Source organism: Amblyomma mixtum, chromosome 6 (genome assembly GCF_055824585.1).
Source record: "Amblyomma mixtum isolate Tamu chromosome 6, ASM5582458v1, whole genome shotgun sequence".
NCBI lineage: Eukaryota > Metazoa > Arthropoda > Arachnida > Ixodida > Ixodidae > Amblyomma > Amblyomma mixtum.
The window spans coordinates 41,948,536-41,961,318 of NC_143017.1; the positions used below are offsets into that span (position 1 = coordinate 41,948,536).

The 12,783-nt window shown below is 46.5% G+C and overlaps 1 protein-coding gene across 1 annotated transcript in view; it reads right to left on the reverse strand.

Annotated features, from left to right (window-relative positions):
• Positions 1-457: 457 nt before the first annotated feature.
• The window catches only part of LOC149338829 (uncharacterized), a 34,909-nt gene continuing 22,583 nt past the window's right edge, over positions 458-12,783 (reverse strand). Inside the window, exons 8-10 of the mRNA XM_089550372.1 lie at positions 11,585-11,795; positions 7,719-7,916; positions 458-596 (exon numbers count right to left, since the gene is read on the reverse strand). Coding sequence (XP_089406498.1) covers positions 475-596; positions 7,719-7,916; positions 11,585-11,795 — 531 coding nt within the window. The 3' untranslated portion in view covers positions 458-474. The remainder of the gene's footprint in view (positions 597-7,718; positions 7,917-11,584; positions 11,796-12,783) is intronic.

Here is a 12,783-nt window from a genome sequence, read left to right on the forward strand (position 1 = left end):
TGTGCTCTCTGCTTTCATTTAGACATCTTTAATTTCATAACGCCTTGAAATCGTTTCACCTGTTTTTGTTTCACAAGATTGTCTTTCATGTGCAGAAAGAAATGCTTTGGATATAATCTGGACTTCAAGATGGAAAAACGAAGAAATATGCATACTTCAGGCATGTACCCCCTCTGCCAAAAGTAACCGAGCAACAGGTTCTTGCTTCTCAAACGTATGACGGAGCATTTACAGCAGCCCTAAGGACCGAATGGTGCCAGAATGTAAGGACAAGGCCTCACCTTTCATTACACAGAATCAGAGCTTAAGGGCTGCCATGAGTGCTTTGCTACGCTGCCAAGAAACAAACCACCTGTGCCGGGTTACTTTTGGCAAAGACTGTACGTACCTTTGATTATTGGATGCTATTACTTGCAGCTACAAAGAGAGTCAAGCGGAAGGAGTGAGTGAGAGCGGACTCTGGACATCATAGTTTTATTGCTCCTGGGGACTTTCCCTCACAGCAGCTTGCACAGGTAAGCCGAAATGTCTTGACTTATCACTTAACTCGAATGGTGACACGTAGAACTGGCAATCCCGGGCATCAGTTGGCAGATCTGCGACGTCAATCAGAAAGCATCAAACAGTCGAATTAGTGAAAACCATATTCAAAGCTGCGCAAAAAACGAAATTTTGCGATGGAAATTCGGAACCAGTGTGCAAGTATCTACTTCAAGAAAAACGCACGCGTCCCGTTCACTGCCCACTCTGAAAGCACTAGATATTGCTTCACAACTAGGGCTAATTCCGAAATATTGCTTCACAACAGAGGCTAATCCCGGAAAATTTCAGAAAATATTCTTTCGATGGCACTCCATACCTTTGAAGTCATTTCTTGGCTCAAATTTGGCAAAAAATATTCGTTAAGAATCATTATTCACTTTTTTGTTAGGAAACAAAATGTGTGTGTCATTAACAGTCGCCTTTCTGGCCTGCAAGCGCATGCGCTAGCATACGCACGCCCATAGTAGACCAGCGCTGTCCGACTCCTAAATCCTGAATGAACACTCTCCACATGAGTTCGGCAGTGGCGCAAGCCCACTACTTCACCAAGACGCGCATTCGGCGAAGCAGCGAGTAATGCGACCCATTGCTGCCGTGGCCGTGCACAATTAATATTGTGTCCGATTCATTTCTAATAAAGCGGTTGATGAGACTTCCCCCACACCACTGAGCATATGGTAGAAAGGAGCTCATCTAGAACGATGTGCGCAATTCAGCACATTTGTTGCTTCCGCAAAAATAGGCTTCCTGGAACATAACAGAAACAAGAAAGGGAAACATGCTCAATGAAGAAGACAGGTGAGAGGGCTCTAAGGCCAGGAATTAAATACGTCTTTCTAGGAAGCACTACATCTTATGCTTCGACAATGGTGGTATCAGGTTTTGTTTTTTCCTCCTTATAGAAAAACATATAAACAATTGGGTTTTCTAATGATATAAAAGGGCTTATTCTAATAAAATCCAGCAGTGGGTCTCCGCGCACACATCTCGTCGTATATGTGCAACTTTGCCTTAGTGTGAAGAGGTGAACACTGCGTCGCTCCGTCGCCAGGTACCACCCCGTCAACAGCCGAGGGACGACCAAAGCATCCGCGTGTTGTCGCGTCCAAGCTTCACGCGCGTAAGCGGCTGTCATCTGTGGGCAATGCTCGGGCTCCTTCAAACGATGACCAGCTGCTGGTTCGGTAGCCCACACGGCTCTGTTTTTCCTGCTGCAGCTTGGGTGGTGTTTAAGAGAGCCCTCACGAACGCCACGTGCAGGGTCCCGGGTGTCCGATACGATACTCTTCCCTTAATGCTTGATCCTTATTACCCTTCACTATCGGCTTCTTATCATCATTCCTGCTCTTCGAGGCTTTGAGGCTTCAATGGTGTACAATGGGCAATCCGGTTTGCGCAGTTCAAGAGGCCGAGCCCATCTGCGTGTCACCGGCATTTTGACGTGTTGGTCATTTCTTTTCGGCACTACTAGCTTCATAGATCGAAAGACCTCTCGGTATGAGTAAGACATGTCGTACACCAAACTGCACTGCCAGCGTTGGCAGTCTTGCCTCACTCTTAGTAGGTTCACCCAAAAGAATGAATTTTTAGCCGGTTCCAGTGTTCGTTTTGTGTAACGTGTGCTGGCGCGTGCTGACAACTTCGTTATACTCGGCAAATAACCGAATTACCCACTGCTGCCGGCGACTAGTTAGTGACGGTCATCGCGAACAAGGTCCCTGTAACAGCTGTTCCGTGAAAAAGGAAATTATGAGATTCTGCCCTTTCAACGCAAAACTGAAGGCAGTTGATACGAAAAAAATATCGCAGAAGCTAGGCTCCGGCCTAGTTAAAATATTCGGTGAGAGCCGTCATCAGTGTCACCTCGGCGGCGGCGGCTGGTTAGAGCTGATGTTTCCTAAACTATCCCAGCTACTTTCCTAGCACCAACCGCGTTAGAGGTGGCAGTTCAAAGCCCGCTGCTTCGTCAAAGAAACCGTGGTCTCTCTGTGTGTATATGTGCGCGTACGAGCATACATACACACGCGTGTTTTTGTGTGAGAGGATAAAATTTTGCAGCGATCCAACCGGCCAAGTTGGCGGCAGGCGGAGTCGGATGTTTGGGTTGTGCGGGGTGTTAGTGGTTCTGGAGAATGGCGGTGGCTGGGTGGTTAAGCACAACGGTGCGTAAATAAAATTTAGGTTACGTTTAAAGAGTCCGAAAAGGCAACAACAGATTACAATAGTCAATGAAGCGTTGAAAGCCGAAACCAAGTACATCCACATGGGTCCTGCGATGACCGCAGTGCCGGAAAAGTAGCGGCGAAAGCTAGGAGATTAGGAATGGAGTGCAGTTGACTTGAGAGGTACCGTCGGATTACTAACAGCAACATATTGTTACGCTGCGCCGCAGCGCGGCGTAAGAAGTTACGAGGACGGGAACGGGTTTATTTACAAGCGGGGATCGGGGACGTCACTGAACGCCTAGCCTCAAACGGGCTCCACCACAGTCTTGCGCACATCGGGTTCATCACCTTCTTTCCAGTGCAATGCAGTGCGGCAGCGCCGCAACGCAGCGTAACACTTCGCCAGGGTAGTCGAAGCTCGTCCTCGAGCGAGGTAGTCAGCGTTGTGATGGCAGCGTTTGAGATAAGCTGCGTGAACAACCTGTACTTTGCGAGAGCGGCCATTGCCTGGGGTGACTTTGGCGATTGTGTACTTGACGTCACTGATGCGATCGAGAACAGCAAAAGGGCCGCAGTACTTTGCGAGGAATTTCTGGCAGAGTTCCCGTCGACGCAGTAGAGTCCAGAGGCAAACGTGGTCACCGGGCTCATGCGTAACCCCAATGTGTCCACTGTCGTAACGGCCCTTGTTGCGAACTTGTGTCTTGAGCGTTCGGAGGCGAGCTAGTCACCGTGCTTCCTCCGCACGGCAAAGGGTCTGCGAAAGGGACGGATCACGATGTTCAGAAAAGGGAAGAATCATGCCCAGAAAGGTGCGTGGTATGCGCGCGTAGAGCAGAAAGAACGGGGAGTATCCAGGGACGTCGTGTGTCCCAGTGTTGTAAGCGTATGTTACAAACGGTAGCACGGTGTCGCAGTTTTTATGGTCGGCCGTTGCATACATGGACATGTTCGTGAGGGTGCGGTTGATGCCCTGCATCAGGATATTCGTTTCCGGATGATAGGACATCGAATGACGATAGTCACAGTTGCACAGCCGTAGGAGTTCTTCCACGACATCGGCAGTGAACTGGCACCCACAGTAGCTCATTATGACACGAGGAGCATCGTGGCGAAGGATCACCGAGTGTAGCAAAAAGGACGAGACGTCTGTTGCATTAGCGGACACGAGAGCAGCTGTCTCCACGTAGCGAGGGAAGTAGTCGAGGCAAACTATTATCCAGCTTTGGCCCGTGGTAGACTTAGGAAGCGGACCAAGCAAGTCGACCCCGATCTTCTCAAAATGGGTGTGGGGTGGTCTGATTGACTGCAACAAGTCAGCGGGCAAGGCAGTGCGATGCTTAAAGCGTTGATACTGCAGACAGCCTGCAACGCACTGCTGAGTTGTTTTATAAAGGCCAGGCAATTAAAAGCGTTGCCGCGTCCTGCGGAGCGTACGAGAAAACCCTTGATGTCCGGCAGAAACATCGTCATGCATGGCATGCAGGACAACGCCACGAAGACTGGTAGGGACCAGCAAGTGCAGACATGCGCCCTCCTCAGAATAAGGAAAGGGGATGAGGGGCTCGTTATACATATGAGAAAAGCCAACAGCTACAGAAACCAAGGGGCACAGGGGATTTTTAATTCTTTTATTTTTTTGTGGTGTTAATCAATTTATAATATTACTGAATGTGTTATCGCTTAAAGCTAATTGATTAGAAAAGCAGAAGAAAAAACAACCACATGCTGCCGGTGAGATCCGAACCCACGACTTTAAGAATAGTCATTCTTAAAGAGCATGCCCTCCGTTATAATGAACGGCGTTAAAGAAGCAAACGTACGGGCTTGATCAAGCAACGGTTGAAGACAAGGATCCTTGTGTTAGTGCTCAAAAGTCGCAAGGCTGGCTAACTCGCAGAGACTGATGATAAACAGTCATAGAAGTATTCTTCTCCACTTGCCGTTTCTGGTAGAGGGAAGCGGGACAAACAGTCGGCACCAGAATAGCGGCTACCGCTTTTATACGCCACAGTAGAGTCATATTTTTCTAGGCGCAAGGCCCAGCGATCGAGTCGACCAGAAGAATCGCGGAGGCCAACAAGCGAACACAACGAGTGATGGTCTGTAACAGTCTTGAAGTGACGTCCATGTAGATATGGTCGAAACTTTTGCACAGCAAAGACAACCGTGAGTCACTAGACTTCCGTCATGGTGTACTTGCCTTCCGACTTCGTCAAAGTGCGTCTTGCGTATGCGACCACGTGCTGGGCGCCGTTGTGGAGTTGTATAAGTACTGTGCCGACGCCCACAACGCTGGCGTCGGTGCGGAGCTCTGTTCGCGCCGCCGGGGTGAAGGGGCGCAAAACAGGCGGAGAAGTAAGGAAAAACTTCAGCTGCTGGAAGGCAGACTCATAGGCAGACGACCATACGAACTGGGCGGGTTTGTGAAGGAGGGAATTCAAGCGACGAACGAGTCGGGCGAAACCTGGGACTAAGTGGCGGAAATAGGTGCAGGGGCCCATAAAGCTTCTAAGGTGTGTTAGAAAGTATGGTTGTGAGAACTTCCGTGCGGCAGCGATCTTCTGTGGGCCCGGCCGGATACCATCCTTGTCGACAAGAAACCCGAGGACAAATGTTTGCCGTTCATCAAAGTGGCATTTCTTGGAGTTCAAATCCAGTACAGCCCGTGCGAAGCAAGCCAGCACCATATCTAGTCTTTCGTTATGCTCGCGAAAGGTATTTCCGCAAATGATAACATTGTCGAGGTAACACATACAGGCCTCCCACCAAGTGGTGCGATGTTGCGACGGCAGGAACGGGTTTATTTACAAGCGGGCATCGGGGACGTCATTGAACGGTCAGCGTCAGGCGGGTTCCACCACAGTCTCGCGCACATCGAGTTCATCATCCTTCCACTGCACTGCAGTGCGGCAGTGCCGCAGCGCGGCGTAAAACTCTCATTGTCACTAATGCTGCAAATAATCATAGCAGGAACTTTCAAGTGCCCAGACAGGGAGAAAAATTTGGGGAGTATAGAAATGGACTGAAATTATGCTGTGGACCACGCAGCGAGCTAAAAGAAGCGAAAATGACGTCAAGGGACAGGATGAGGGCAAAGTCGGCAAGGAACAAAAGCGTGCCAGTACATCCTAGGTGAAATCAATAAAAAAAACAGGCTGAAGACGGCATGTATGTCAATTAAATATAACCGACGCTTCTCTGTAATAATAATGTGGAGTTAATAGGAACGGAACCGTAGAATGTGTTGGCAGAGCGTCATTACTGTAGAGGTGAATGGGAAGCATGCGAGGACAATTATGGTTTATTGGAAATCAATGGGAGAAGCCTTTGTCCTGCCGTGGACTTGCTTAGTCCGATAATAATAGAGACCAACGTCGTCGTGTTTAAGCAGAAAACGTAGAAAATCAGCTTGAGACCTTGTTTAGTGGCTGTGCATGATCACTTTCTCGATGTCGTTAAGTCAAGCTATAGCCCCACTGACCATATGTGACAAATAGTGCTGCACGAACGGTATTCCCTTCTTTCTGTTCTCTTCTTTGCTACAGGAGTTCATCGTGTTTGTACAAAGGCGTGACGGTTCTTGTCTAGTCCATCATATTGGAATGTGAAAGTTTAGAGTGCAAAAATATTTAATACCCTGAATGCATTCGTCACCTGTAATGAAAAATGACGTTGTGGCCAAGATTGGTAGTAAGCATGTAGTTCAGTCACATGTTTCCATGATTGGTTTGGTTTATTGGGGTTTAAAGTCCCAAAACGACTCAGGCTATGAGGGGCGTTGCAGTGAAGGGCTCCGGATATTTCGATCACCTAGGGTTCTTTAACGTCCACTGACATCGCTCAGTACACGGGCCTCTAAAATTTCGGCTCCATCGAAATTCGGCTGCCTTGGCCGGGATCGAACCCGCTTCTTTCAGGTCAGCAGCTGAGCGTCGCAACCACTGAGCCACTGCGGCGGGGCTCACTGTGAGATCTGTTCAAACACATGCGACATTTTCGCATTTATAATGTTGAAGTCATATGAGTATATGAGGAATGCTGACGGCCAGATCTTGGCACCAAACCGCATATTTACTAGGATTCTACAGTACTGAAACCATGATCGGGTTAAAAAATCCTGACCCGATCATGGGTAGCCCTATGCGGGTGCCAAGACTGCATTTGGGCATTAAAACTAAGCACTAAGAAGGAGAGCAAGAAATTGGATGCAGAACTGTCACAGTCAGTGATCTGAAAAAGCTGTAAGCAATCGAGTTATTTTACTTCAGGGACTGTGGGTTTTATTAGCGCGCCTTTCTTAGTATACCTTCTGCTTTTTTTTCTTGTTTAAATTTCAAAGTACTGCATATAAGATAATTTGCGGAAATTTGATCACAGCCACGTCTCTGTCCCCCATAGTTTCTGCCACATGAATTGCTACTCCGCCTCGATACGTCACTATAGCATGCAACGGGTGAGATGAATCATCTTTCCTTCACTGTAAAGATACATTAAATGGCGCGGTTTTATCGAACTTCCGAAAATTAAAGAGTACAAACTACCTGAAGGACAAATTAACTCGGGTTGTCAAGAAGTGATTTCTTTCTTTCATTTTTATTTTCTCACAACAGAGAAAAAAGGAGCAGCAGCTAAAGGTTCATAGCCTGACAGAGGCTCCTGCCCCAGGTAGCACAAATCGGCATTTCAGTGCACACTTAATAAAAAGAAAAGATAGACAGGAAAACAGCTTTTAATTACAAAAAAAAACACATTTGAACATATAAAAATTTCAACCCATAAAAGTGAACATATATATATACGGGATTAGACAACACTTAGTAGAATTTCGCATTATTAAATACAACAAAGCTCGTAGAAAACAGAGTATACCATGACGCACGTGCAAATTATTTTTCATTACCAAACAGTTATCCTCGTCTGGCAATCAAATGGATATATTCATGTAGAATATCTAGAAAAGACAGACATGACATGGACACGGGACAATTAAATATTCTTGCGTCTCACCATCAATCTGCATCTTCATCGTCTTGATAAGTCTGTAGGGGCCGGCCAATCTCTCCCTGTTGTATTCAAGTGCCTTGTCGCCTTTGCAGGTCCACCGGACTTCAACTCCGACATAGCCGCGCGGACCAGAATGGTCCCATTGAAGCATCGCAGTACGTCCTTTAGGGGAGACTGTTACCCCTGTTATCGAGGATGGACCTGAAAACATGGATTTCTCTAAATGCTATTTGCAGTATGAGCGCGAATTGCAGGCGACGCATTTTTTCCTAGAATGTAGAACTATATGGCTAATAAAACTTTACGCCAACACTCGCCTGCATCATGAATATGTGCCTAAATATACGACAGTTGCGTACACCTAAGCATGGATTCTTGCTGGAATAAGCTCGCCATAGCTTATCGCTGGGAAGAATAGAAGCATGTCAAACATACATACTCTTCGCATTACGAGAATGTGCAAGCTGCCACACACGTGATCACGCGCGTCTTCAAAACAATCCAACCCACCTGACATCCAGAATAGAGGCGTCAATCGCTGTATCTCGTTCTTCCCCGTTTTGGTTTGACATGCAGAAACACCTACGGTCCTTATACGGTCAGATAGGCAGGCAGCATGGTAAGGCAATACGAGCTATCAATGCGATTCATACAGGGACTGCGTTAGGTAGGTAGGGCGCTGGTGCCAAACGCAGAGAAAGTTTACATGGGGTATTATGAACGCGGTGCCGGCAAGATAGCCTAAAAACCTATTTCTTCGAAAAAAACAGCCACCCTGTGCGTAACGAATGCTTGACTCAGGTTGTTACTCATGAAATGCACGTTTTGTTGGACGCTGACAACTGTTTGAAAATTATGCAGGCAACAACGGTTTGTTATTGCTTTGCATGACCTCTATTGTAGAGACTGCTGCCGTAAATATACCATATTCAGCCAAGCAATGAATGTGTCCGCGTAATGAGCGCAGGCATATCCTACTTTACCAATCAAAAAGTGCACTCTAGTTCATTTCCACCGCCTGCAACGCACGCACCCAAAAGTATACGCCGATGCATGTGCCTGCTGTAGTGATCTTCCCACATACAACCACATTGCATGGACATGCGAAATTCTGAGGTCGTGGGCTTTGGTTTCTCCGGCAACATGCGGATGTTTTTGTTCTGCTTTCTTGTCAGTTATTTTTAAGACACTAAATATTAACACTTAATTTATAATAAAAAACACCGAAGCAGATACCCCCCATGCTCCTAGGTTTCGGTGATGGCTGGGTTCCGTCACGTATGTCATAAAGACCACCTCTTTTCCCATCCTTTGTCTGCGCATGGATAATTAAACTAAACCATTTAAAGCCACCCAACACGGCTCTGAAGCAGTGTGAAGTGACGCTCGCCAGCGCCATCTTGGGAGACCAGCAGGTTCTAGTCGCCATCGGCAAAGTGTCGGCATAAGCTACTGTAGTCCTGGACCTAGGACCCCTCACCCAATCCGCTTCGGCCTCCTTTTTTCGCAATAAAAGTTCATTCTCTCTCTCTCGCGTAACTAATGCACTGCATATTTTGCACGCAATCGCTGCTGATTTTAATGCTAACAGGCACTCTTCTAGGAACGAGGAAGCATATAAGGAAGCATATAAACCAGAGTTTTAGAATATCCAGGCTGCTATATCCCTCCATACAAGATGAAGAGGTAATAAGTACATTCTGGAAGGAATTCGAGCACAAAATTTGCCACGCCTGAAAGCAAAAATTGCATGAAACTCTTACGTTCCGCCTTAAGGGTGTGACACGATTGCGTAATGGGTTAATTCCCATTTATGTGGAAGGTGAATATCTACTTCGCATTCGTAGACATCATGATGTCCTCGTACTCCTCCTGGCGCAGTTGTGTAGTGGTTAAACGATGACCCATTGCCCTTCGATGGAAGCTTCTCTAAGCAGTGGGCATTGTGTGGCCCCGGCTGCTCTTGCCCAGTGATCAACCATTCATTTATTGCTATTTACCACAGAGAGAAGTTTGCCGAATATAAAATTCTAAAAAAAATGCTTCTAGTCTGTCATACGGAACACAGTTTCGTAGTGAACGTGTATTACTTAGCAAGCAAGGTTTTGATATCTTTATCATGGAGAAAGTTTTTTTACTTGATGCTAAAATGATCATTACTTTTCTGTTTTTTTTCAAGCTCAAAAACATAAAACACTGCCGTCTTGCCCCCCAGAGAAATGCATTATTCCTCGTGTGAACACTCATGGCGGATTGAGAACCCGCACCTTTTGTGCACCAGCAAGTTTTAAGAAATTTGAAATTGATGCCAGGCTCACCTCTGTCTGACAAATTAAGAAATTTATACGGTCATTTGTGAAATCAGATGAATGAAGCCACATGATTTGCCTCTGCTGCTCAACTGATAAAATATTTATTGGTAAAAGTCTCTTCTCTTGTTTTATGTATAACGTTGAAAAATATTTTCTAGAAGTGAGCTCTCCTGTTTGTTGTGTAAAGTTGAAAATTTAATCTTGTGGATATGCTCTATGTCGCTATGTCCGAGTACTTGTGTCCAGCCTCCCTTTTCACTACATGTGAGCGCTCTATTTCGTAATCTGCGTTTCTGTTTCGAATGCTATGTGCTCCCAATATTATGTTTATTTCAAGCATGGCTCTGCCCTGGTGCAGCGAAGCTGTACTGCCCAGCCGCGCTCACAACCAATGATGCTTAAGGGGCTGATTATTAATATGCACACTTACAAGGAAATAAATAATTTTTTGATCCGGTAGACCGGTTGTGATGACGCCGCAAGATCATGTAACCTTGGTGGCACACCTGATTTCTATATTGTTCTCTGGCGACGACCTACCAGACCCATGCGCGTGATTATTCGCTCACAACGCTGAAGCCCACAACGGCGACATCAGATTTTCTGGGGAAGGGGCTTTAACGCTTTAGCGTTAAAAGGCCTCTCGGCTCCATTTGCTTTATTAAGCATTGTAGAGACTTGTTGCGCTTGTGCTACCCACTGAATGCTGAGAGTTTTGCTAGAGTGAACTCTGGTGGCTGCCACTGTAGAAAGCGTTACAGGGCCATGGGAGTTACACATATAAATTTAAGATAAACTTTGTGAACTATACTCTCTACCACGGAAACTGTGCTGAAGGGAGCATTTTGTTTCTTTTTAAATACTCCGTACTGGGAAATGGCTTATTCCACCAACCTACTTTTTGTCGTATTGTTACGGATTCAAATTTTATAGCGCCGCTCTTAAGCGCCCGTCCCCGCGTTCCGCGTCTCAGCTGGCGTCGCCAGTGTAGGACGCCAGCTGGCAGTTGGCGATTCACGGTGTGTGACAGAGGGCTTGCTGGCAGGAAGTAGCAGAGAGAAACAACGCCTGCAACGGCGAGAGCCGTAGAAGGCGGCTTTCGCTGAAAGCTCCCGGGACGTGACTAGCTGCGTAACACGCCACACGCCGCACGTGGCAGGTGGCGTATGAAGAACTGCGCTGAAATTTAGCATTACCGAGTATTTTAATCGCCTGTCTGTTTTTTTTTATATTTTACCCCCTCCAATGAACATGTCCCCAAATTTGCAATTTTTTTTTTTGGGGGGGGGGGGGGGGGGGCGGGGAAGGCGTTTATTACGCGAGTAATTACGCCATACTTGCTTTTCAAACAATAGTACAATGATATGTTCGAACTTCCTAGCTTTTTTTTTTCTTGAGGACAGCGACACTTCGGAGAACACACGTAAGACTGAAGCCGATTTTTCAGGACAGTACCTGTGTGCCCCTCACCTGTACTTGTGGCGCATTGTTCAAGCTTGAGAATAAAAGAGAGAGAAAAAATTACGACATACGTTCTGAAAATTCTGTGACAGTTACCTGTTACTGGCGAACCGACTCGCATAGTGCGTCCTTCTCCGCACCCGTATCGATTGCAGCCCCGAAGGGATGCAAAGTAGAGCGATTTGTCGGTGTGAGTCACTCTCACGTAGCCACTTGTATGCGCTGCAGTGCGCCCGTACTTCACGGTCACATCGCAGTTGGAGGATGTGTTGCACGTCCTCCACGGTTCATTCTGATTGAACCTGTACTGCAAATGAAAAACGAACGCCATAGAAGAATGTTCAACCAGAAAGATTTAGCCATTGGAATTCATTCTTCCCGAGAGTGAGACTGGAAGTGGCTGTCCTCTCTTCAGGAAATGTGTTAAACGCAATGCATGTGTTCAGAAAGCAGCACGAAGACAAGTGGCAATGATTCCATCACAATGCCTTCAACGGAGATCAATGCGAGTGCATGACCCTGTGTTCTACGAGCAAAGAATAAAATCAGACAAAAATAATCATCGCAGCGCCACTTATGCGGACCCAGGCCATGTGATGCTCCATGACAGAACTGAAAATTCCCTTACGTAGCATAAAAAGTTCTTTTTGATTACCTTTTCCCAGAACCACTTTGAAAATTATCTGAATTTAGACTGAGTTTTACAATGTACCGTCTTTGTAAAAAGTAACCAGGCTGCATGGTTTGCTTCTAGCTTGTGTAGTGGAGCCCTTGTGACTTTCCTAAAGAAAGAAAGGTGTTGGAAGGTAAGAAGACCCCCATTCTTTACCTTTAACGACCATTTGAGCTTCAAGGAAGCTGTAAGGGCTCCACTGTACGTGCTAGAAGCAAATCATGCAGCCTGGTTACTTTTGACAAAGGCTGTACTTTATTGATGTTGAAATTCAACAAAATTGATGAGCATCAATGCTCAGGGTTTTGCCAAGTACTACACGTTGCAACCGCTTGTGTCTTGTTTTCCGTGATTGACCACCTGTTTGAAGCAAGGGCGCCTCGTGAAGAAATCTGAGGTCGACCTCCACCTAAAGCTACCTGTTGAAAAGGAAGCTCACAAAAAACCACTTGCAAGCTTTCTCATATCAGGAAGCATTTCTTAACAGAACAAAGGGAACAAGAACGTAACCGAGGAAAATGAAATAGCATTTCGCACTCAGGGTCAACACGTCTACCATGCAAGAAGGGCGCCGAGACGAGCCGGTTACTTTATCTTGAGTAAAAGGCCTAGAACAGCGCTA